This window comes from Triplophysa rosa, linkage group LG11 (assembly GCF_024868665.1).
Source record: "Triplophysa rosa linkage group LG11, Trosa_1v2, whole genome shotgun sequence".
Classification (NCBI taxonomy): Eukaryota; Metazoa; Chordata; class Actinopteri; order Cypriniformes; family Nemacheilidae; genus Triplophysa; species Triplophysa rosa.
In genome coordinates this window covers 8,677,332-8,703,471 of record NC_079900.1, presented here as the reverse complement: position 1 = coordinate 8,703,471, position 26,140 = coordinate 8,677,332, and the positions used below count along the sequence as shown (strand labels likewise).

The window sequence follows — 26,140 nt, the reverse complement described above, 5'->3', positions numbered from 1 at the left end:
CAAAGGCAATTTTCTCAATATTTTGATTTTTTTGCGCTCTCAGATTCCAGAGATTTAAACGGTTGTATCTCAGCCAGATATTGTCCTATTCTAACAACTCATATATCTATAGAAAGTTTATTTATTCAGTTTTCAGATTACGTAAAAATCTCAATTTCGAAAAATTGACACATAAGACTGGTTTTGTTGGCCAGGGTCACATATGGCATCTATAAACACCCTGAACACGAGAAGTAAGATATGTGTATTGTGTGAAAACATGCACAGACACAGAGTTGAGTAACTGGCTTTATATCCATGCTGGTGACAATCTATAATCAGATTATTGTAACTTGCTCCATGTTCAAAGACAAAAAACACAAAGAACCACAAAGATGCTTCACATCATATGCAATAGTTTCAAAAATATACATTAAACAACTACAGCAGACCCTACTAATACATGATGGGTGTGAAAATTACACGTCAAGATAAAACACAGTGTTTACAAAGCATTTTAAACAAAAGATAGATTAAAATACGTTTATATTTCACATGTACATAATATAAATGTGTAAGAATAACATAAAATATTACAAATACTAACCAGGAGGTTCTTTCTCAATGACAAAAGGTTTATAAATAATTATTCATAGCACCTCTTAGAAAAAATAACAGTACAAGTTACATGTGAATGACACAGATATTTGTCCCACACATCCATGTGTTCAACACATACGAGTTAATGTCAGTGTGATTTTAAGGGTAAAACTTGCATAGCTTTTTTATATATTGGACAAAAGCTGCATAAAACCAAATACACCTATGCATCTCATTGAAAATCTCTAAACAGCCTCACAATTTTTCACATATAAAAAAGTTCATCATACTTGGTAATGAGTTTGGAATAAAATGAATAAAAGCAGATATATTTTAAGGGCCTTATTTAGCCTATTTAAGGCCTCTCTAATATCTTCTTCAACGTGCTTATGACATCCTCTCCACTCTTCCAGGGTACCACGCTAGCCTTAAACTCTCCAGGTTTGGCTTCCGCCATCTCTCGGATCAGTTTGTGCATCGGGAAGTCCCAGCGGGGGAATGCTATATCACCTGGTGATAGTATGAGTGATGGACAGAAATCATTGGCCCCATCACCAACATACAGAACTTTCTGGTATGGCTTTCTGCCTCTCTCACGTATGCGCTGGGCCAAATACTGCCTCACCACCACCGCTTTGCACATGTTCGCCGGGCACCGCAGGCAGTCGTGGGAGTGGAAGGGGCTAAGCTGCAGCTGCCCATTGTCATCAAAGTGAGCTGGGTTGGTGAAAATGCGTATAAAAAGTGGGCGGAACCCTAGATGCTGCAGCCACGTCTCAATGAAGACTGTATTAGCGTCAGACACACAAACCACTTCAAAGTCACGTGATGGCTGGGAAAGAAGGAAACGCATTAAAGCCGGGATGCCCGGGCAGGGAGGGAGCTTTTCCACCGTTCTTCTGATAGCTGCCGGCGTGACTCCCTGTTCGGCGAGGTAGGCCAGCACACGCTGCATGTACTCATTGTAGCGGCCGGGTCGGTAGGTGTCCTTCAACCAGCCGGGCAGGACTCCACCAGGCGCCACGGTAACCATGGAGTCATCGCTGCACTCGTCCACCAGGGTCTCATCAAAGTCAAAGAATATAAGGAAACGCCTATCATTAGGGGGCAGGGCATGAGCCCTGCTGCTATGCTGATGATGTTCCTCCGCTCCTCCAGGGGTGTGGGGTGGGGAAACGCAGCAGTTGAAGACAGAGTCCCGCATCATGGATAGGAAGGGAAAATAGAACAGGCTTTCTCCTGCTTTTGCTCTTCCTCTGGAGAAAGAATGAGCCAAGTTCACGTTATGATAGCAGAATGTGAAGCAGACAAAAGAAATGAAACAGAATCCGAAAGAAAAAGCAGGAAGATGAAGGAAAAGAAACTGGTCCATGCTGGTCTAGTATGACTGAACTTCCACACCATTTCTATTAACATTACTCTCTCAAAAACAACCGTTTCTCAGGCAAATAACCTGGAGGTGGTGAGAGACACAATAAAAAATGATACACATGTATAATTGAAAATGTAGAATAGGTACACTTAAACATTTAAAACATGTTTTCAATTGATGTTCCAAAAGTTTGTGGGATATTTTACCTGTTATAAAATGCATTTTTTGCTCTTGCTCAATAGATATGGACATGAACGACTATTCAGTGCAGGCTTCTATCTATTCAAGATATCTACTTTAATATGTAGCCTATGCTTATCAAGTTACAACTCACCGGTGTTACCCTGAGATCGACTCTGCGCACTGTCCACCTGTAAGAGTGCCAAAAAACACGACATGATATGGCCTGAATCTACCAAGGTACCTACATAAGAGCTTTCTCGATACAGCGTAACGTTATACTATATTGGTAACGTGACGTCGCCTTGGAATTATAAGGTTCCATCTGCGTTCTGAGCAGTTTTAAGAGAATGAGCTTCGTAGTTGTTGCATTCCATTTGACATAGTACATAAAGGGTGGTTTCCCGCACAGGGCTTAAGACTAGTCCTAGACTAAAGTAAATGTTAGAGCTGTCTAAATTGAAAACCGCTTGCACTGAAACATCTTCAAATACATCAGTGCCATTGCTCAAAATTCAGACAAGTAATGCTGTTTTGTAAGGCATGTTTGTAAAAACTACTTAAATGTCTTAATTTAGCTAAGGCCTAGTCCTGTCTTAAACTAATCTCTGTGCGGGAAACCACCGCAAAAGCGTTTTTTATAAATAAGTCTAAAAATGTGCACAATGTAAAGGAAAAAAACATCACATATTGTGATTTAGTTGTCACACAGAATAAGAATATATGAATAACTCAATTTTGACAAAAATGTCCAAATACAACGTTATAATTCGAAAGCCAATTGCGTCGTGATATAATATTAGGCTCGTTCAAAAGCAGGTATGCACTGCAGCACGTCGGTGACCTTGCTTTCACTTTTTATATAACAGGTGATGCAACAACCACGTTTCTTCACAAAGTACCGTTTCTAACTACTGTGCCACTTGATATTGCTTTTAAAGTTTAGGGCTAAAAATAAACTATTTTTGTAAATTATTTCCAGTCTAGCCTAAATATTACAGCATTAAAACAGGCAAAATTGATCGTAACTGAAGTGATCTATTGGTAAATAAAACCGAAGATTACCTTGAGCTGGATGTCTTCTAGTTCAGTTAGTCATCACCACCGATCACTCCTTCCTGTGTCTGCCCGGCTGATCTTGCGCCGGTGCTGGCGATTTTAAGGTCCGATGCTGCTTTGTAACCACAGTGACGCGCGTCGGCCAAACCACGCCCCCTACCCGTCGCTGTGTTCAACATCACAAAACCCTGAAGCTTTTTTGTGACTGACTGTTGCAGCCTACATTGAATTATAATTAATTATAGTTAATGTTTATTTGAACTTTTCCTCACACACTTTAAAATCAAAGGTTATATCTGTTACTGTCGTAGTTAATGGACAATGAATCAATACGAGCAAACTAAACAACTTGTTTTAACTTAACTAAAATAAACGAAGATTAATAAATGCTGTAAATATATTGATTGATGTTAATTCGTGTTAGCAAATGCATAACCTAACGTTAATTCATAGAAAACTATTATATAATGTTGAATAAACGACACATTGAAAACGCTAAACACTGGTGTAACAACTGTGTAATATTTTATAACACACTTTACCGGTTAAATAACTCTTTAGGGTTTACTCCTAAGCATGTGCCTTGCTAGTTCGGTGGAAACCCAAATGACAGCCTGCTGTAAAGGCTATTTTTGGGAAAAGGGTGTGTTGCGTCATTACCAACATCCTTTAACAGGAACGACAAATACTTGATTACCATTAATTTCCCTCGCACCTACGTCCATTAACATTCAGAAGAGTGGAGCAGGAGCGAAAAGAAATGCAAATGTTCTCTTATATGTACAAAGAGAATCCTCAAAACAAATGTTATAATGCAAAGAGAAACACAAGACTGAGTTATTTGTTCAATCATCAGAGTTGGAAATTAAGGCACTTTAATCACGGTCAATCGACCCTACTCTTGCATTGAACACATACATCAATGATTACATCTCAAACCTCTATTGTTTTCACACTAAGCCAATTATATTCTTTATCCCCTGACCACCTAAATGTAATCCACACACAAAGCTTTTAAAAATTGCTAAAGCAGGGTTTGACCAAACCTTCCATGTGGTAAACATCACTTCAAATTCCCAGTATTCTCTTTCCTACTAAATCTCAATTTTTAAGTACTCTTTTTCTAACACGCACGCACACACAAATAAACATTCAATGACTAATAAGTACACAGTGCGCATGTCTATTTCATATTTCTTTTTTACTTCTTTAAGGTTAGCAGAAAGTGTGTTAAATGAACATTATATAAAAGGTTCAACATTAATGCAAATCCATCATGATCTCTCAAAAACAGAAAAACAAAATATAACAAAGTAAAGGTCAGACGTTTTTGTACCAGACACAATGCTAACAAAACAATGCTTAAGTCGAGTGGGTAGAGACACTGAAACAGACTAGATGAGAGAAGACGGTCCATTTGTTTTTAAAACATCTCACAAGAATAAACATGATTATGGTCTGCGTATTTGAACTATTTAGCGAGATTTTATTAGAAAGTGCATTCCATCCATTGATGGAGAAAGGAGAGAAACAGACACATGTAATGCAATGCCTAAAAATGATTGACAGCCACCTTAACCAATGTTAATACTCCATAGGTATCAATGGGCCGAAAGACGTCTTACATTTTGTGACGTAACAAGTGATCCAACTCTATCAGTGTCTGATTCTCCCCATTTTCCACCTTTCACACACTGAACGTGATAATTCTTTGTCAGTTCCTTTTGTCAACCTTTAACTTGGCAGTAAAGTGCAGAAGACAGTCTATGAGAATGAACAAAATCACACAATCGATAGTCTGATTGACCAATTGCTTTCTCTGTGCCGCTATTTACTGTTACACCTAACCAAACAATTTTTACACTCACACTAACAATCTGCATGATAAAGTATCATGTACCAGAAAAACAGAGCAACTAAAAAGCTGCTTTTGATACCAGCACCACAAAGAGATACACACGCACGCGCACGCACACACAAACAGTCCTGCCCTACATTCTGTTTGAATACATTAGAAACAAACCTTTTCCATTCTTCCAACCCATCACACACTGTCGCAAACACACACATCACATCACACATACAAATCCCATTTCCTCTTAAAAATTCTCACAGAGCAAGTTTATCTACATTATACAAATAAAAATATTGGTTAAGTGAGTTAGATCATATATAGCACATACAGTAAAATAATGAATCATGGTTTTCCGCTTTAGTTGCAGTCCTCCAATAACACATCACAGCATTGGTCTTTCTTAACAGTCTCAACCTCCGACTGAACACGCCAGAGAGCTACAGGCATTGTCCAGTCAGCACATTTTCATAAAAAGAAAGAAACTCCAATATTGGAATAAAATTGTCAACAACAACCACAATCAGGCGACAGAAAAGTTTCAGTCAAACTGACTGCACTGAGTTTAAGTGCTGCATACTATGTTTGTATGATAATGCATGTGTGTGTGTCAGTATTTCATTTCATAGAGTGTTTTGTGTGATCGGGAAGACCTGCATTTCCAAAGAGGTTATACAGCATTTTGTAAAATTATTTTAATTGGTGATTTTGAAATGTAGACCTTTGACCTGTAAATGTTTGAACCCGTAGAACCTTTGCAACAGCAGCTGAGTTGATAAGAGACAGAAAAACATGTTTGTGCCATTTAAAATTAAATGACAACTTTTTGATCATCGTGATGCGTCGGGAACTTGATGCGTTTGTAATTTTGGAGTTAATTCGAGTTCAGTCATCTCACAATCCAGTTTGGTCATGAGTCATCAGTTTTACATATTCCTCAAACACATAACACAATCCACCAAGAGTTCCCTCCCGTTTCTTCTTGTGTGAATAAGACAAGTGTGTAATGCAGAATTATGTCTGTCTGCTCCAATGAGCACCTGATATGAGCTGCATTAGTGAATATGTGTTAGTGATGCTGTTGAGCGGTGCCCTGTCGCAGGTACACGTCCTCATGTGCGCAATGGTTTATTGGCTCGCTCTTAAAAAGAGCAGGAGGAGGGGGCAGGACAGAAGACTGCACTGAAACCTGCTGAGGGGTGTGGCTTGTCATGGGGACGTGTCCTGTCTGATGGACCGGCATGTGACTGTGCGCAGTGTGATGCTGTGCGGGTGCAGCCTGCATGTGCAAATGAGATAAGCCATGTGTGGTGACCGCCCTTTGTGGCAGGAGCCCAGTGGCAGGACTGATCATTCCAAGACCTACAATGGAGGACATCAACTGAGTGGGTTGGGTCGGGCTGGGGGTGTGGCCTGATGACGAGGGCGTGTGGCCTGTGAGGTGAATTGGAAGCGCCATGGTGGCAGGCTGAAGGCTCACCGGGCTTGTGACCCGAAAGCACTTCTCTTTGTGAGCCTTGAGCATGTTGGAAAAGCGAAAGCGCTGGCCGCAGATATCGCAAGGGTACGGCTTTTCTCCTGTGTGTGTGCGCCGATGACGCTTCATGTTGGGACGACTGGTGAAACTCTTGCCGCAGATTTCACAGATGAATGGCTTCTCACCTGCGAAGAAAAAAAAGATAAACGATAAATGATGAACAGCTTTTATTGTCTGACTACATAGGCAAAACAGAAGTTGAGTGAGCATATGTGGAAATCTTAAAGGGGTCATATGACACGGCTAAAACGAATATTATAGTTTGTTTTAGATGTAATGCAATGTGTATACACGATTTAAGGTTCAAAAACGCTGTATTTTCCACATACCGTGCATGATTGCATCTTCTCTTTGCCCCGCCTCTCTGAAACGCTCTGAAAAGCGAGGTGTGCTATGATTGGCCAGTTAACCAGTGTGTGGTAATTGGTCGAATACTGCAAGCGTGTGACGGAAATGTAACGCCTCTTACCATATTTAGAACATCAGGTTCAATAGCAATTGTACTGACAGGTACGCCCACCTTACTTGCGTATACATTTGAGCGGTCGTAGTCAAATCATACCACGAACTGACTTAAACTTGTGGGGGTGTGGTTACACGAGGCGTTTCAGGCAGGTCTGGTGAGCATTTGCTTTTAGATAGAATGCATCTTTTGTTCTGACACTTTCATTTTTGAAATTTTACATGTCTAATACATGCATGGGCAAATTATAACACCAAAGACACCAAAAACACGTATTCGCGACATATGACCCTTTAACACTTATTCTATTTCGTTTGCAAGTTTTAATGTTTGAATCATTTTAAAGGTGCCATTTCATGAAAATCTGACTTTTCCATGTTTAAGTGCTATAATCGGGTGTCTGGTGCATCTACCAACTCAGAAAACGTGAAAAATGACAACACAGTAACTTTGTTTATGTGAGCCTATCTCTGCAAGCCTGTGAGAAAACGAGCCGTTCAGATTTCGCTCCCCTTCTGACGGAGGTAGCCATTCTTATTATAATATTACCGCCCCTTTTTCTGAACGTGTCCACCCATAGCACTGCCGCCATTTTTGTTTTCGCAAGCGACATACATTAATTAGTTCCGACACCATGGCAAAGTAAGCAAAGCATGCTAACTGTTCTGTTGTTGGCTGCACAGACCAGCACAGAACTGTTCCCAGCCTCACAGGAGACAAGAGAGCAATGGATTTATTTTGTTTTCAATGGAGATTCTCCACACGCAAATAAAGACATTGTAAGTACCGATATTTTTTTTTTTTAAGTAAGACCTCAGGGACCTGTGACAACTTAAAAGTAGGTAAAATGTCACTGTGAAACGTTTGTCTGTTCACTTTTAGAAAGCAAAGTGTATAGCTTGTAAACACGCAACGGGATTGTACTGTGTAACGTTTCACTTAGCGAAAACGCGACGTGTTTGTCTTGAGTACCTTCACTTATAGAAAGCAGTGTGCATGGTTTGTAAACACGTGATGGGTTTGTCATGGGTACTTTCACTTATAGAAAGTAGTGTGTATGGTTTGTAAATACACGACCGGTTTGTCATGTGTACTTTTGCATATAGAAAACGTGACGCCTCTATTAGGAGTTTGTTTGCTTCTAGAAAACAATTGCTGCGTCCAAAATCACCTACTACCATACTATATAGTAGGTGAAAATGAGTATGAGTCATGAATAGTATGTCCGAAAACTCAGTATGCAAAAAACAGTAGGCGAGAAATACCCAGATGCTCTACTACTTCCAACGAAGATTCGTGAGTGTGGATCGGATGGACACTTCTCTATCCCATGAAGCCACGGGAGCTGAGCAACGGTCAAATTTCAACGTAAATCAAATAAATATAGCGGAAAACTTTAAGGCGGACGTCCGTTTTTAATGAATTTCTCGTAACTAAATTATGTTTGTATCAACGCTCACTAATAGGTTGTTGTTAATATGTCATAGGTCAAAGAGCATACGGGTCACATGACCATAAAACATGGTGGAGGCAGTATGTCCGAAATATATTCATACTACTCCCACTCATACTATATAGAAAGTACTGTTTTAACAGCCGATAGGTAGGTACTTATTCAAATTCAGTACGTACTGTCACAGTATGCGATTTCGGACGCAGCGAGCGTGTTTGGCGTTTAAAGACGAGACACAATGTTTCTCATTCGCTTTATGTGACCCTTCTTTCTTGTTTTGTCATTGGAAGCACAGGCTCACAGCCCTGGCTGCGTTTTCTGCTGAAAAGTGGACAGAGACTAGCAGCTCATTTGCACTTAAAGAGACGCACACCAAAACAGCGCATTTCTCCTCACATGCAAAACTGGGCAATTACGGCATGGTATAATAAAAGACCTGTGGTGTATCTGTGGTGTATTTTGAGCTGGAACTTCCCAGACACATTCTGTGGACCCCTAAGATTTACATTACATTGGTGTAAACATAGGAAAAAATATCTCCTTTAAGATAGCAATGCTACATCAATCAAAAAGCTATATTTCCAAAATGCGTTATATTTCCAAATATCTACTGTATGTTTAAAAGAGGATAAGTCTGTAAACCCAACAGTTCACAAACTGCTTTTTACTTTGGGTATCTCATTTCCAGGCTTGCCAGTGCTTCCAAGAAGGCTGGGCTTTAAACATGTGGTGTGTTATTACAGAGAACATGTAGACAATTTTAGGAGTGTTTAACCAAAAGGGTTTAACTGTGTCTTCAACACAGAGCTTAAAAATGTAAGATACATGAAAAACATCAGAAAGCAGAACAAATGATGATGTACAAGTTGCTAGAAGTACATTTGAAGTAATAATTATAAGAAAAAAGTAATTATTATTAGAAAAGCCTTTAGTTTGTCCATTCATTTTGGGCCTGAGAGCAAATAATATTAATTATTTTATAATTGTATAATGTCATCAGTTTTACAAGTTTGGTGTGAGAAGTGTGCTTTAAAGATAAACTTTGAAAAGGATTTTTTCAAAATATATGCAACATGGCATTTTGTAATTGCATGTTTGTGCACCTCACCTGTGTGCGTCTTCATGTGCTCATCAAAATACTGTTTCATGTTGAAGTCTTTGCCGCACCATTGGCACATAAACTGCTTGTGTCCTATGTGAATGCTCATATGAGACCGCAGCTGGTATTTATACTGGAACCTCTCATCGCAGTTCTGAACACACACAGAAATAGACAGCGTGGGTGGATGCTGTTTCAGCCTCACATCAAATCAGAACCAGACTGAAACAACCAGTACGTTGTAATAAGACCACAATAACCTGTCATTACGGTTCATAACATCTGTCATTAAGAAACTATTTTTAGGAGACAGGCCAACCCCACCGGCACACACGCTCTCTCTTCACTACATCCTTAAATAAAATTACAAAGCCCCACCCTGACCACCCTCATGGGGTGTACACCCCGTAACAGTTGCCATAGAAAAGGTGCCACAAAGGAGTAAAATCCACAAAGATTTCAGTACAGATTGACGTTGTCTGTTCTTGTTTGGTTTCATTAAAATACTGGAACCTAATAAATGTCAAGACGTTGAGATAATGAATGTCTGCTCTGTGTGGATGGAGCAACATACTAAAATACTCGGACATCACGTTGTGTTTATTGGCTGCACACAACAAACTTAGCATCCCTGAAGAGTATCATTTAAGCCGAAATAACAGCTTCCTAATATAAATTTATGAGTACACAAAGTTCTTTCAGAAAGGTCCAGTCTGATGGCGACACTGGTTAAAAAATACATCCAACGACTTCAGCAAACAGAAAAGCACCAAACATTTTTATGAACTGAACTAACCTATACCTTTATTCTCTAGCTTATTCAAAAAAATTGAAATAGTGTTTGCACATGTCAACATTCTGCCGTGGCCATGGGGTTTTACAGTGTTCCGGTAAAGCAAACACCAAATATGAAGAACAAACTGAAAACATAAATATGGATAGAGTCATATTTATAATTATCATTATTTGTTTAATACAGTGAGTTTCAAATAAAGTGTCAGCCAGCCATAAACCCACCAGTGTGAGAGAGAGAGAGAGAGAGAGAGAGAGAGCGAGAGCGAGAGCGAGAGAGAGAGAGAGAGAGAGAGAGAGAGAGAGAGAGAGAGAGAGAGATAATAAAGTCTAGAGTATAATAATAAGGACTCGTAATAAGTAATTATTAGTTTTGTTTTAAAGGAAGACTAAAGACTTAAAGGGACAGTTCACAGTTCACATTCTGTCATCATTTACTCACCCTCAAGTTGTTCCAAATCTGTATAAATTACCATAGTAGGAAAAATTATAATGGCATTCAAAAGTGCCCCAGAACTGAATATCTTCTTTTGTGTTCAACAGAACAAAGACTTTATTAAGTAATTTTTCACACTACAGTAGTCAATGGTGGCCAAGAACTGTTTGGTTACAAAAATTCTTCCAAATATCTTTCTTTGTGTTCATCAGAACAACAAATTGAGGGTGAGTAAATGAAGACAGATTTTTCATTTTTGGGTGAACTGTTCCTTTAAGATTCTTTCCTGAATGCAGCGTTTTATACAATTTGTGTGTTTTGTTCATACCTCACAACGGAAGGGCTTTTCTCCTGAATGCTGGAGTGAATGCACTTTCAGGGACATGCTGCGCTTGAAAGACTTTCCACAGGTTTCACAGGTAAATGGCATGTCCTTTGTGTGAGCTAGAGACAGACACAACATCTGCTGTATTACACACAAATATGTTTCTCTAGTGTGTATGTGATTAAATACCTTTAAAGCACTTTCAACTCTCTCTGAATATTCAGAAAGTATTTTATCATAAAAACGGTATCTTTAAGTATTCAGTAGGATGAAATTGAAGCATGCGTGCCTGTGTAAACGGTTACGTACCGACCATGTGCTTGCGGACATGGGCCATGGTGTAGAATTTCTTCTCACAAATCTCACAGGCAAATTTCTTCTCGGCAAAGCCATGAACAATCTTAATGTGCTCATGGAGGGACCACAGCTTCTTAAAAGACTTGTTACATGACACACACTGGGGAAACACACAGATACACAATGGATTGTTTTGCAAGTACATATTTAGAAGCAGTGGTGCTAAAGCTGGCTGAAGTCTCCACCTGCTGGTCAGCACTTACATTGGCAGGTATTACACGTTCAAAGCCTCTAATGGCATCAAATCTTTCAAATCTACTGGCTTACTGATGTAAACCCATAAATTCATCGCTGAATATATGTGTATATAAAACATTTGCTAACATCATAATTGGAAAATATTCTCTTTGAAGAATCCTTTTTTTATTACCTGAATGTTCTTCTCACAGTCTGTCTGCTGATGCAGGGCAAGTTCACTTTCCAGCACAAACTTCTTCCCGCACTTGTCGCAGATCTGCATGCGTCTGTGCGTGACATTCATGTGTTTCTCCAGGTACCAGCGAGAAGTAAATACACGCGGACATTTTTCACATGCTAGCGTCTCTTTCTCCTCGCCTTCTCCCTTGGGCCCTCCCGTTGCTCCTGAGGCAGAGGAGGCTGAGACCTTTACTTTCTTGGCAGATCTACGCTTTTGGGGCGGGGCCTTAGTTGTTTTCCTCCGCCCCCTCGTTGTCATGCCGGTGGTCGCTGTAGCTGCACCTCCTTTCAATGGTGCGGTTACACGCCGGCTTTTGCGTCGCAGCGAAGCAGCCGCTCGACCCCTGTTTGCCCGTTGTGCTCTTGTTTGGCAACTGTTGTTCTCCTCTTCCTCGTCTTCATCCTCCTCATCCAGAGACTCCTCTGCACTGTCGTAGTCATCTACACTATCATCTTCCTCTGTGTCTTCCTCCTCCTCTTCTTCTCCGTCCTCCTCACTGTTGCTTTTATAATCTCCCGCAGCGCTAGGACTCTCCACGTCGTCTCCCTTGGACACGTGTAAGGTCTGATTATTCAGGTTGACCTCCACGATGATCTGCCCTGGTTTAATCTCGCCCTCCACCCCTGCTCCATCTTCACCTTCGGAATCTTCCGATGTCCCCCCATTTCTGCTCCGCGGCGCCCCCTTCATTGCAGACGTGGCAGAGTTTTCCCTGTAAAACTGTTGAGTCTGGGCGGGGTGAGGATTTATCTCAGAGGGCATCTGTGGGTCGGGTCTAACGGCCATCGTGTTGTCGATGACCACCGAAAAGAGTTTGGCCGCAACGTCTCGTTTGTTAAGTTTGGCTGAAAGCTCGGCATCAGGAGTCGAGGTGTTGTGGAAGTAGGTTTGAGAGGGTTGGGTCATTTGTGCCTCCTCCTGAGACATTGTCTCTGGGCCAGACACCGCCTCTTTAAGTGTCAGGCTTGCCGATTTCATCGGCAGCAGTTTGCTCGAGTGGCTGCCTTTAAAAATGTTCAATCGGAGTGTTTTTCTCTTGAAGTTTCACACAAGCCACTATTTCCTGTCAAGGAGATACAGGGAGCAACGTACCCCTCCTCCCCAGCTAATGAGAGGAGGGCAAGACAAACTAGAGGGGGGAAAGGCAAACGGAAAAGAGCGGAATGGGGACAGACCCCAAAACAGTTAGCCTAGCCCAAGTTGAGCCTCCATGGCTTTGCTGTGGCGTAAAAAAGAAAAGCAGATTTCCAATTTGCTCTCAAAGTTCTCACATGAAGTGTGTCTTGCTGTACACCTACACACAGCTTCTGAATCCAATTCTCTTTGCTTCAGATCTGTGTGTCAGTCTCAACAGCGCCTCATTTCATTTGCAAAGGAACGGCGGCAACTCTTCTGCAATCTCTGCTGTATCAGACACAAAAGCTGCCTCCTCTCTGTCTGCGTTTTGACGGCGTCTCCGCGCCGCCGGCTTCAGCGCTCTGATCTTGCAGTCATTATCAACGGATTCAAATCAGCACCCTGCAGCCAGACACTACCTGAAAGAGAACAAGACACAATGTGAAGGGTTAGAAAAGGATTAAAAAGACAATTGAGACCAATTATTTCGGGAGTCGATGACTCAGCCGCGACACGTTCAATTATGTACATCAAAGTGGGTTGAGTGAACCACAACCGCTACCATTGAAACAACACGAGTTGGATGAAAACATACTGAAGAACCTGTATGATACCGCACATCGAAGTAACAGCCTTAGCCAGTCCAGTCAATGCAGTAGTAACAGTCATCTAGTTTAAACTTCTTCTCTACAAATCAGGTGTCACACATCCTTTAAGCGTGTGTGTGTGTGAGAGAGCGCGAGAGCGAGAGAGAGAGAGAGAGAGGGAAAGAAAACTGAAACTGCAGCCTGGTTAAGGTGTTGAGATCTAGAATCTTACTACTAATCAGATACACACATCAAGCCACAACCGTTTCGCTTCTCTGTGTAAGCGTATGTGAGCAACTTCAATTTAAACCACATAAAGCTGAGTAAACACACACAAATATTGCACATGTTCTCACACATTCTCATATTCTTACCTATATCATACAACAAGTTGAGATTTGATGATATAGACAGAATTTTGCCAATCTGAAACACTTTTTTTAAATTGCCACTTGCCACCGATTTCTCCAGCTAAACAAAAGTAACCTATATTGCTAAATTTGAACAGTTTGGGGGGAAATTATAAACAAAATTATTAAATTAACAGCATTCTTTCTTTCTTCGCCCAGAAAGGAATATTCTAGAATCATTTACTTACCATCATGTCATTTAAAACCTGTTCGACTTTTTATGCAGAGCACAAAGATATTTTAAAGATTGTTGGCAACCAACCAACATGGCCCTCATTGACTTCCATTGTATCAGTCATTTCTCAAAAAATCTTCTTTTGTGTTCCACAGAAGTGTCATATACATGTTTTGAACCACATGAGGGTGAATAAATTATAGATTTTTTTATTTTGGGGTATCCCTTCAAGCCACAAATAGCACTGGACAAATTCTGTGACAAAGCGACGTGAGCAATAATAAAATATATAACCCCACAGCACTGAAACAAACAACTACCCAACCTATTCATGTGCGTTTCTTCTGTATAATACTCACTCTACAAACGGGACACTTTCAACCGACAATGGGAACCGTTACACACTCAAGAACCAAAATGAGACCACAAGTTTCAGTGCGAGTGATCTGACTGTGCATTTGTGTGCGAGCACTCAAGGAATCCACAATCAATGGCTCCTGCGCACCCTTACAACAGTGATGCTGTTAACCCCATTAAGGTGAAAACAGACCCCACCTTACATGGTGAGTCAGCACGGTCAAAAACAAGACAACAGCAGCCACAAACAGGAAAAATAGCTCTGTTTATCCGCTCTACTCTCAACGGCACCAGCCTCGACTTCCTGAGTATCTGTGAACGTCTCTTATGTGTATGCGTGTGCTAAGCCTGCTTGCTCGTGTGAACTGAACAAATGTTTCCATTAAATGCGCACTGCACTTCAATAATACTTCATTGTACAGCACTGACAATGACCGCACTGACATGACATCCATTACATGATCGTTTCAAGCCTTGTGACCACAGAGATAATCACAGTCTGGTTACAGAGCTGCATGTCAAGACATTCACATAACTCGCATTCATCTACATCTTAAATTATTTCTACTAAGTCCAGCCGACTCGTCTGTGTAATTCACAGATAAGTGAGTCAGCACGGATTTTCATTCTTTGCTTGAGAGTTAGACATGACAATATGATGGCCTTTCACTGCCTGAGTGCTGCACAGGTGCAAACCCCAGTGGTTGCAGTCAGGTGAAAGCAAATCTTTAAAACCAAGCAGTCTTTGGAAAATCCTCTAGTAATCTAGTCTAGTAATCATGGTCTGTTCCGATTCCTAAAGGTGCATGAGAATGTCTAGATGAAAAGAATTTCGTTTTATCTCATCGTAATAGAAAATGTTATTGGACATGCATGTGTATAGTGGGTTATATTAGGAATGTATGCACTGTTCAAAACATGACTATCATGTGTATAAGTATTTAGTGATGTGCATTTGAGGGTGGGGTGTCATTTAATTGAGGACGTGACGAAACCGTTAGACCAGTTTCTCAAATGTACAGTCAAAAAGAGGAAGTGGGTAATGTATGTTTCAGGTTCATGTTACATTTATAGAACAAAGATAAGATCTTTAAAGATGTGTTTCCTTAATAAAAATAACTTTGATTGCATAAACACCATTACAATTTGAATATGAATACAGACCTGTGTAAAACAATGAAGCATGGCAACCTGTGACATAATTATACTGCAGATCGTCCATATCGAACAGCTGTCATACAACAACAGTTTACACTACCAAACCCACCAACAAAAATAAAACCATATGCACATCAACAAACACCTACACACAGGTAAACACAAACCCACACAATACAGCCATGTGCACACACCTCCACCTTTCTTCCTGTGCGCTTTGAAACTTTCTGAGAACTGGAGAGCGCAGGCTATGTGACCACATGATGGGTGCATAGGGGGTCATAACTTATAGTGCAAGCATGCGGTGGAGTTTTAGGAAGGTAGCCAGGAAAGTTATAACACATCGGTATATACCAAACAGAGCTACTTCAATTCCACTTCAAACATCAAACATGCACGGTTGCGTTCTTTAGCCTCCTATAGGTTGGTGCAAACAAGTTTCCAGTACAATCCTCACCGTGACTCTTTTGGCATGCAAAATTAGGCCAAATATTCAAGTATGAATAAACTGCCCGGCCCTTGTTTAAAAAAAATATGTTTATTATGTGCATAATATCTGAGAAAAAAAAGAGACAAACAGCTTGCTCCGAATTGTGAATTGAGTGCATGGTCTATGCACCCATCGGAAGGAAGCTTCACATCAGGTTCTCAAGCAGGTCTTCAATTGCTGCAACACAGTGTCTAGACACTTTTAAAGAGGAAATGAAGTTTAAACGCTCGACTTTATTCAGACATGCACAAGAACGCAAATATTATGTGCAACAAAAGGATTATAAATCTCGAGTGTGATCTGGTCCCCTGTCAGCGAAGAACAGATCATGATGCACATGCGAAAGTGTCAAAAGACAATACCCACATCATTTAATGTTTCTCACTTAAAGACAGACCATTGCAGCTGAAGTTTTACAACGCCTCAAGCTGCTCCTCTCATCACCGTGAACAAGTAGGAGGATGATAGCGGTGAATAATCCTGGGTTTCCTCACACGAAAAAAGATGTGGGTGACAATCACAGAATCAAAATCTCTACAACCAGGCAAATGACTTGACTTTAGCTTAAATCCTGCTATCAATCGTCACAGAGGATTAGGAAGCTGTACTAATGATACCAGCATTTCACCTCTTTCGGTCAACCACAAATAAAAAAAACTGATTTGATTTCTAATTCAGTCATCAAAACCACTTCAATTCACTTTAATCTCTATGGTTGATTTTGCAAAGAAAATAGGATGTCAGGGTCACATCGGCAGGTTGATCTAGTGAACAAGAAAATAGTGCACTATGAGTAGTTAGATATAAGTTTGAGCATGCTAAATTAATTATCAAATTGTTAAATAAAATGAAAACATTTGATGTCAACAACACAATTCTGATCATGTCTTCTACTTGACCCTCACACCAAAACAAATTCACCCTTCCTGTTGTTCTCTTCATCTTTCCCACTCTCCATCATTTCTGACCTCGTCTCGGCCTTGATCTGAAATCCAAATCTGACCACATTTTAATTATTCAACCAAAACATAATGACCCTGTCAGAACTGAGAATCTACAAACTTAAAGCACTTTCTTGGAAGACTGCGATGTTCCTTGAGTGCTGTTATGCAACTGTATTAACCACAAGCAAGCTGAGTCACACACTAACTTACCCACCAAGCCAAAGCCTTTAATATGGGTAGTAAAGTATTTCTACACACAAAAGTTAGGGTGTTTCAAACACAAGAAGTCCCACCAAAAACTCACACAATAGGTCGTGTGCAGTCACGTGGTTTTTATGACGCGCGAGGCACGGCTGGAGGGCAGCAAGTGATTTTCCTCTAATAGGAATTCACTATCACAAACTCAAAGTACCCATGTTATTTAACCTGAACAATGACCAGGTAAGCCCAAATTTCTGTCAAACCTTACTTGTAATACATACTAGCTTCTGTTATTTAATGGAGAAAGTGAAAAATCTTGCGTTAAGCGTTTCTTCCCCATACAAGTCCATTATAAGGAAACATCTTAATGTACAAAAACAACTACCAAATAAAACCAAAATAAATAAATACATTTGTTTATCACTGATATCAAACATAAACATGATAACAGAAAAGTTTTATGTTCTCAGTTTGTCGCTGCCTTGAGCCACGTTATGTGGTTTCTTTATAATGAACTTTAATGAGTAACAATCTTAACGTGAGATTATTCTTATTCCTGGAATAAGTGCTTGTTTTTTTAACAGTAGCTAGTATTTATTACAATTAAGATTTAATAGAAATTTGTTTTCAAGTGGTCTTTGTTTCATTATAATGGCAGTCGTGGCCTAGAGTCAGACTCGTTAGAGACTGGTTAGAGTCAGACTCGTGCCGGTTCGATTCCCAGGGCCGGCGGGTAACGACTGAGGTGCCCTTGAGCAAGGCACCTTACCCCTACTTGCTCCCCGGGCACTGCAGTGATAGCTGCCCAATGCTCCGGATGTACGTGTGTTCACCACTTGCTGTGCGTGTGTTCACTACTCTTTGGATGGGTTAAATGCAGAGGTCACATTTCAGGTATGGGTCACCATATCTGACTAATAGGTCACTTTCACTTCACTTTTCACTTTAATATGGGTGAGATTTATCACTTTATCCATTTAATCAGGACTTGATCTTTGCAGCGCCATTACAAGGTTCTTGAGCAGTAAATTTGAGCTCACCACTTTTATCAATACTCGCATTTTCCCCTTTCATGAACATCAACTTTTGCTACACAATAAAAACATCTTTAATTTTTTGATCGATTTGAACAGTCAAAAACGACGCAAAACACAGGTATTTTGAGTTTGTTATAGTGAATTCCTATGGAGAAAATCACTTCCTGCCCTCCATCGGCACTTCGCGCAGTGCCGTGATGTCATGTGCAAACAACCTATTGTCTGGGCCAATGATTTTGTCCTAAAGTGATAGTTCACCCAAAAATAAAATTCTGTCATAATTTACTCACCGTCGTCAACTCAAACATTCTTTCTTTTGCAGAACACAAAAATATTTTGAAGAATGTTGATAACCGAACAACGGCTGTACCTATTGACTTGCATTGGTTTGGTGTACATAAAATGGGAAATCGATTACCAATATTCTTCAAAATATCTTTTTAAATATCTTTTATAAGATTAAACTACAATGGCTTACTAGTTGGCTCCACATATTGAATTTGAATACAAATTAAAGGGATACTTCACACAAAAATGAAATTTCTGTCATCATTTACTTAGAGTTGTTCCAAATCTGTATAAATTTCTTTGTTCTGATGAACACAGAGAAAGATATTTGGAAGAATGCTTATAACCAGACAGATTTTGCCCCCCCTTGACTATCATAGTAGGAAAAAAAACAATGGTAGTCAAAAGTGCCCCAGAACTGTTTGCTGTCCTGCATTCTTCAAAATGTCTTATTTTGTGTTCAACAGAACAAAGAAATGGATAAAGTAAATGTTCCTACTATGGGAGTCAATGGGGGCGCAAAATCTGTCTGGTTATAAGCATTCTTCCAAATATCTTTCTGTGTTCATCGGAACAAAGAAATTTACACAGATTTGGCACAACTCGAAGGAGAGTAAATGATGACAGAATTTTCATTTTTTGGTGAAGTATCACTTTAAGGTACACCGAGATTTTTTACAGCAGGATATACACCACATGTGCATAAATGCCTGCCTAAAGTAACCAAGATGAGCGAAAAACAGTGTGACAACATTTTGAGGGCTATCTTTGTCATTGAAATTACAAATCTTTATTTACAAAATATGTATACTGACAGTGGGTCCAAAAAAAGTGTTGTTTTCTGCATAACATAATACCCACGAATAACCAAAACTTCTCCTCGTTGTAATCTACCACCACATGGCAGCCTGATTATTATAATCATTTTACCTTGATTATTTTGTTTTTGTAATTGATGAAGGCCAAAATTGACGATTACGGTTAATTGCACAGCCCTCACTACATTAATTCCTCTGTCACTGAATCTGTGGACAGTATCATTGAAATTTTTAGACAAAAGGTTTTCAAGGGAAAATAAAGGTATACCTACTACCAACAATAAACACTTTCATAGCACAACCAGGCAGAAACTCTTCCAGAAAAATTCAAGATTCACCTCTCTGAAAACACTCATTGTGAAATGATATAAACTGAAAAATATATTTCCTATTCTTGTCGAAATTCATACCATCGTGGGAACTGAATAAAAGGCTACTTTTTTTAAATAAAAGGGGAAATTTCACAAATCCTAACCTATTCAAAGACTTCTTGGTAAAAGATGCCCGGCAGGCATGCGACTCGAGTGGTGCAGGGACACATCACGACTTTGCCAATAGACCTTTTATTTGTAAAACAATGTACCTAAACCTTCAATGTGGGTAAAAATGGGCAAGATTCCCTCCCTCGCTAGCAGCAACTTGAGCTAATGCCGCTTAGCAACGCTACAGTTTGAGAAGGGCCTAGCGCGCGCATCTACAATACCCCACCAAACTCCGACACCTCCACCACAATAAGGAGAAAAATACAAAAACACTGCGTAACGTTAGTTCGTGCACACCGCACTGTGGCAATATTTAGCGTAGTCGCCAAGGGTGTGGAGCAACTCACTGCCAAACAGTAACTTTTATGGGAAAGCGACGCAAAGAAAGGGTTAAACTAAAGGATACATTGGTTGGTAGGGACGGCAGGCGTGCAGGCCGTTAGGCTAGCAGAGCTAATAGGCCAGTACACATACAGTTGCGTGCACTGGACTTAAGCTACCGCAGGACCTGATTTTGCAAAATTGTAGGATGCAGAAGGATCAGTGACTTTTTGCGGTCACTCTGAAGAAATCTTTACAAAGAACACGCAGCGACAACAGGATATTTAACCCTATGGTAACGTTACATAGCAGGCTAACATCTTCGTCGTGGACGACTTTCACTTTTTACACCTTTAAAACCGCCCAGATTTATGTCGACTCGGGGCTTGCTTTCTGATTCGTACTGTCATGTCTGCGTGCGTTCTGCAAACTAACGTTACCATTTGCAATAATCATAAAGCGTCTGTAAGCACAACCGAATAAGTCGAGAAAACAATAACATTTTGACGACCCCTCTTCTTGCCGAACAAAAACCGAATAACTCATGTCATGCGTTGTTTGTCACTATGACAACATCTTACCTTCACAGGCGTCCAAAAAGGATTTCCTTGTTGTTGTTGTTTTGCATATGGCGAACAACTGTCATCGTGCAAAAATGTAAAAGCAGAAATTAACTTGTAACGTTAGCGAGCTCTTGGTTGGAGTACTCACCCGAGGCACGAGCGCCCTCTCCCTCATACCGTGCACCTCAAGTTGAAGGGTTCGCATGAAACAACACCGCTCTTTATTTTCTTCGGACGAACTGCTCGTTGGCATGTGTCCTGAGTATTTGCGATGAGTTTGCATGAGCAGACATTCGTAAATAGTTTGGGTTTGAGGCTAAATTGTACCAAACCACCGCTGTTGACGTTTACAAGCCATCGCTACGTGGCTGGCCTAGTTTTCGCGCATCAACCATCCTCCTGGTTTGTTCGAGGCGCTCGTGCCGCGCTGCTGTCTGTGGTGGTGTATAAAGCGCGCGTAGTATCGGTGTTTTTTCAGCTTCTTAAAGACCAGACAGCGTTCAATGCGCGCGCCCGTCTTCCTCCCTGCGGCGAACCACATTGAATAAAGTGTCTTCTCTTGATGGAGCGCTTGTCAAATACTGTGCAGCAGAGACAGAGAGCTGAAGATTGTGAGAAACCAGCCAAATAATTTTAAATAACTTGGTCTTTATCGCTTTATTATTTCAGGCATACTGACAACTAAGGGATATCAGGATAAATTAAATGGTTTTATTAGTAGTTTTATTTACTGTACATTGAATAAAAGAAGCTTCATTATGCCGTACTATTAATTACATATTGAGTAATTGTGGATTTCAATGGCTGTTCTTACCTGATATGTTTAGAGGTGCATAATAATTGCATGATAAAAATGGATAAGTCATGCCTATTAAACAAAGAAATGTTACAAATAAAAATGTATTAATATATAAATTGAACATTTCACCAAAAGTTAAAATGTCTTAAGCTAAATAAAACTGTATCAAATTTAACAATTTGGCACATATGATACACATTTTTCATATTCCCTAAAAGATGGGGACAAAAGTATAAAAAGAGGAAAGAAACAGTGACATCCTGTGGGTAAAGGTAGTTGTTTTGATTCGCAAACTTTTTTTCTTTCCCTTCCTAATGTGTTCATATTGCAGAATTACAAACATTTCGAATATAACAACATAAGAGAGTTTACTTTGACGTCATACTATTTGATGATAAGGCATTTTAATTCTGTTGCAAGCATCTTTCGTTGGCTATTTCATAAATTTAGTTTCAAAAGGGAGTAAGAAAAGAACCAAAGTTTTTTGTTTTACTATACATTGTTTTGTGATTTGGTGTCACAGGAGGGATGATGATTTTGATAATAAGCACGGATGTCCTCTGGTGGATATTAAAAGACAAACACACATACCCTGCATTTAATGCTTTCACTCGTTGCACATTGTCGGGGGAACTGCGTAAGAAACACAGTAAAATAAATAGAACGTTTTTGTACTCCACGTAGAAAGAACACCAGTAGAGAAATGTAAACGTTGTTGTGCTTCTTATAAAAAAAACTGCAGCACCCAGAAAGACATCACTCTCTGCACCAAAAGGAAATTTCCTTTTGAAATAAAACAACATACAATGCATTTCAGTTTCATATAAATGAATTTATTCACCATTACTTAATGAATTTGCCACTTGTGGAATGCAAGGGCAATTCTTCTGCCACAAACAATAACAAAACGCATTTAAACCAAAATGCAACACAGCCGATCCTTCAGGTGCAATTGAGATCATAAACATACAAAGTCTTTGTTACTGCTTATGAACATACACTTTAAAGTAGCTTTGTAATTGGTCTTAAAATTAGATCAATTTCTGTTAATGAACAATACTCTGATTGAACTGAAATGGCTTATGGGTTTCAAACAATGTCAATTCACACTTTACTATGTAAATACACATACACTCAAACTTTGTGTCCCTCTTTCCAATTGCTGAAACCACCTAGTGGCAGTCAGTACAACATCCTCAGAAAGTTAGAGAAAGAGAACGCTTGGACTAGAAGAGAGAAAAACAAGGAATTTTTGTCTTCTTGTTTGCATATAGTCTGATTACAGAATTGCATTGATTCTACAGACATTACTGTTTCCAAAGCAGCCAAATTTAGAGACAGAAGTGATGTGTGTGTGTGTGTGTGTGTGTGTCCAGTTCCCCCGTTACTGCGGTAACTGAAGGAGAGTTCCCTGTCCGGATGGCAGGTAGGTAACATTACGAGAGCGGCTGAGCTGGAAGGCGATGTCTTCAGCTGCCTCCAACTTTCTCAGCTCCACCAGACCATTACCAGACTCTGCCAGAGAATTAGCGATCAACAGAGCAGCCTGGGAATCACCAGCAGCCGATATTATGGCAGCCTGCTTCTGCTGTTCAGCCTGAGAGAAAAATACAGATAGAATTTTGCTTATGAAAACAACAGATAAATAGCATAACATGATTTCTTAATTGCTTACTATTTAGTTTCTTTATTTAAATGTTTCACAATCTAATTGTCATGGTGTAAATATTAAATTCAGAGTCTCTCTTACCTTTTCTACAACAAACCTGGCTCTCTCAGCATCCTGCTGTGCAACCTGCTTCAACTCAACAGCTTCTGTGAACTCCTTTCCAAATGTCAGATGTGTCTGAAGGTAACATAACGTGAGGGTGAGACACTGGAGTGGACAGAGGCTGTGAAATATAAACTAAAATAGGGAGAAGACTTTACCAAGGAGACGTCATCAAGGATGAGGCCGAAGGTTGATGCCCTTTCTGTCAGATCCTCACTGACCTGCCTGGACACCAGATCTCTCTGAGTAATAAGCTCACCTGCATCAAAACGGGCCTGCGGAAGCACACAAAAGCTTTTGTGTTTGTATCATCTATTAAACTTCTGCCATCAAGTCCAAGCGACTTCACCAATACTCACCACTACAGCCTTCAGCACTTCGGTGGTGATGGAAGGAAGAACCCTTTCATCGTAGTCCTCACCAATGCTGGTAAAAATTCGTGGCAGCTGCGTTGCAAGAGGCCTAAACAGAATCCTGAGGGTGATGTTTACATTCTGCAAGTCTAACAAGGACAAAGACAGACCATTGGGTATAGTTAGAGGACAAAGATGATAAGCACAATGGAACCGACAGAAGATAGAGAATCAAAGAATAAAGGGAGAACATCAGAAAGAGAAATTACAAAATCTTTCTATATGATGTTATGTACCTTTGCTACCAGTAATGACAGGCACGTTGCGTGGACGGGACCTGCAGTCAAAGATGATTGGCTTCTGAACCCATGGTATAAGGAAATGTGTGCCTTCCCCAACAACAACATCTTGCACACCTCGAAACCGGTCAAAGATGACTGCCCTGTGGCCTGCATCGACTAAAAGAAAAAAAACCACACAGAGTTCAACTTCAGAGTTATACGATTCTCAATTTATATGATACATTACTTGCATATAATAATTACCATTAAATAGAGCAGAGTTAACGACACCTCCTCCAATAGCCAAGGCTAATCCCAATTTTCCAACTGACTCGAAGAGTTTCGCCATGGCAACAATATGACAGTCCTATTAAGAGAAGCACGTTCAGCGTTACTTCGGAAAATAAAATGTAATGCACACATTCAGTTGACTATTTCTCTACGATTACTGGCGTTCAGTTCAGATGAATTTTATAAATGCATTGGATAATCCAAACATTCCGACCCGTAAACCTTGAAATGACACTGATACGAATGAAATACGCTAACCAGTGACACTTTTCTAGTTTAAGCATGGTCACTGAAAAACCGCTGTCAAGTTAAAATGCCTATAAGATTGTACAGCTTCTTGGTTAAACAGCTTGCGTTAACAAAATAACCAATATCATAAAAAAATCCGGTTTTAAACTAATTCTGCACTAGTAATTAAGATGATTTAATTAAACTAGCTTGCTACACGCTAATGCTGAAATTCACATGCAATCATACCTTGTCGCCAGCTTTACCTCTAAAAAACACGCTTGTTTCTCTTTTAACAGACCACAATATAATTATTTGAGTTTATGAAGTAAACCTGACGACACCGCGTATAAAACATATTTTTTACAACGTGATCACTTACCCCCTGTGCTATTAGATCACTATGACCTCCACCGCCGGAGCCTAAGAAACACATGAACCAGAGGCGAACGAGCATGCGCATGACCTTGAACAAAGACTTCTCTGGTTGGATAGAGGGAAGTAGAAAGAAACGCCCCCATGAGTACCAATGCATATGATTGCTGCTTTTATGTACGAACGCTTTTTGCATTGAACTTCAACAAAGCAGACACAAAAAATAGTACAGCCAAAAATGAAACAATACGTATAAACACAAAGACTCAGGGGTTAGGCATTTCATTACATAAATATGTTGATATTCACATATAGAAAGTCTTAATGGTTTTCTTATTATTTGAATGCAAAATAGTCTTCAAATAAATATATTTTCAAGAAGTAAAACAAAGGCTCAGTTATTCGGTATTTACATTTATGATTATAAAATTAGCTAAATTAAAAGAAAAGAATAGTTTACTTTTCTTTTATTAGATAAAACCAAATCTAACGTTTTTAAACCCAGAAAAAAATCGTATCAATACTATTAATTTATTAGACTATTAGTCTAGAAAACGTCATTAGGTGTCAACATGTCTTCTAATATCTTCAATTGTTGCGTGTACCGAGCTGCAGCGGACACATTTGTAAACGAATTTACGTGGACCCATTGTGCGAGCTGTCTCTTTAATACCGCGTGGGTTATATGTTGCTGCTGATTGGGTTGACATTCTTGACACGCCCACCAAACTAGAGAAAATCTCAAACCCCGTTGCACACCGTGTGATTTGTGGCTACCCGATCCGTCCCGGAAACACGATTTGTTCCGCGCATGCGCGAAACTGACGTCGTTTCCAGGAAACGTTTTGCTACGGTTTCCGGGTTGAACGACACGTTTCCTGGAAACAGTTTGCAACGGTGTACAACAGGGTTTGTGATACGTTTTCTCTTGTTTGTTGGGTGTGTCAAGAATGTCAGCCCAATCAGCAGCAACATGTATATAATCCACGCGGTATATATAAAAAATAATCCACGCGGTATTAAAGAGACTGAAGTAAAGTCGTTTAAATGTGTCCGCTGCAGCTCGGTATACGCAAAAATCGAATATATTAGAAGAGATGTATTTTGCAGTATTCAACACGTATTTATACCGATTTCATCAGGCTCCGAAAATTCTTCAAAAAGAACATTAAG

At 39.9% G+C, this 26,140-nt stretch overlaps 3 protein-coding genes across 7 annotated transcripts; all 3 read right to left on the bottom strand.

The window, feature by feature from the left end:
- Positions 1-285: 285 nt before the first annotated feature.
- Positions 286-3,503, bottom strand: phospho1 (phosphoethanolamine/phosphocholine phosphatase 1). Of its 2 annotated transcripts, XM_057346848.1 has the most exons (3): positions 3,197-3,503; positions 2,286-2,322; positions 286-1,835 (listed from the first exon to the last, which is right to left on the bottom strand). In XM_057346848.1, exon 3 carries the CDS (start codon positions 1,784-1,786, stop codon positions 935-937), a length of 852 nt encoding a protein of 283 aa, XP_057202831.1. In that variant the 5' UTR covers positions 1,787-1,835; positions 2,286-2,322; positions 3,197-3,503; the 3' UTR covers positions 286-934. The 2 variants fall into 2 exon arrangements, with proteins under 2 accessions (XP_057202831.1, XP_057202832.1); XM_057346849.1 differs by lacking the exon at positions 2,286-2,322.
- An 877-nt stretch (positions 3,504-4,380) lies between these two features.
- On the bottom strand, positions 4,381-21,689 carry znf652 (zinc finger protein 652). Of its 3 annotated transcripts, none has more exons than XM_057346792.1 (6): positions 21,018-21,689; positions 11,875-13,457; positions 11,457-11,604; positions 11,151-11,266; positions 9,604-9,748; positions 4,381-6,704 (listed from the first exon to the last, which is right to left on the bottom strand). In XM_057346792.1, the coding sequence occupies exons 2-6, from the start codon at positions 12,898-12,900 to the stop codon at positions 6,112-6,114; spliced, it is 2,028 nt and encodes a 675-aa protein (XP_057202775.1). In that variant the 5' UTR covers positions 12,901-13,457; positions 21,018-21,689; the 3' UTR covers positions 4,381-6,111. The 3 variants fall into 3 exon arrangements, with proteins under 3 accessions (XP_057202775.1, XP_057202776.1, XP_057202777.1); XM_057346793.1 differs by lacking the exon at positions 21,018-21,689 and adding an exon at positions 20,888-21,011; XM_057346794.1 differs by lacking the exon at positions 21,018-21,689 and adding an exon at positions 13,634-17,513.
- A 796-nt stretch (positions 21,690-22,485) lies between these two features.
- On the bottom strand, positions 22,486-25,743 carry phb (prohibitin). Of its 2 annotated transcripts, none has more exons than XM_057346833.1 (8): positions 25,727-25,743; positions 24,975-25,075; positions 24,338-24,440; positions 24,089-24,250; positions 23,799-23,941; positions 23,598-23,714; positions 23,419-23,514; positions 22,486-23,265 (listed from the first exon to the last, which is right to left on the bottom strand). In XM_057346833.1, the coding sequence occupies exons 2-8, from the start codon at positions 25,053-25,055 to the stop codon at positions 23,053-23,055; spliced, it is 915 nt and encodes a 304-aa protein (XP_057202816.1). In that variant the 5' UTR covers positions 25,056-25,075; positions 25,727-25,743; the 3' UTR covers positions 22,486-23,052. The 2 variants fall into 2 exon arrangements, with proteins under 2 accessions (XP_057202816.1, XP_057202815.1); XM_057346832.1 differs by lacking the exon at positions 25,727-25,743 and adding an exon at positions 25,641-25,692.
- Between the last annotated feature and the right edge of the window lie 397 nt (positions 25,744-26,140).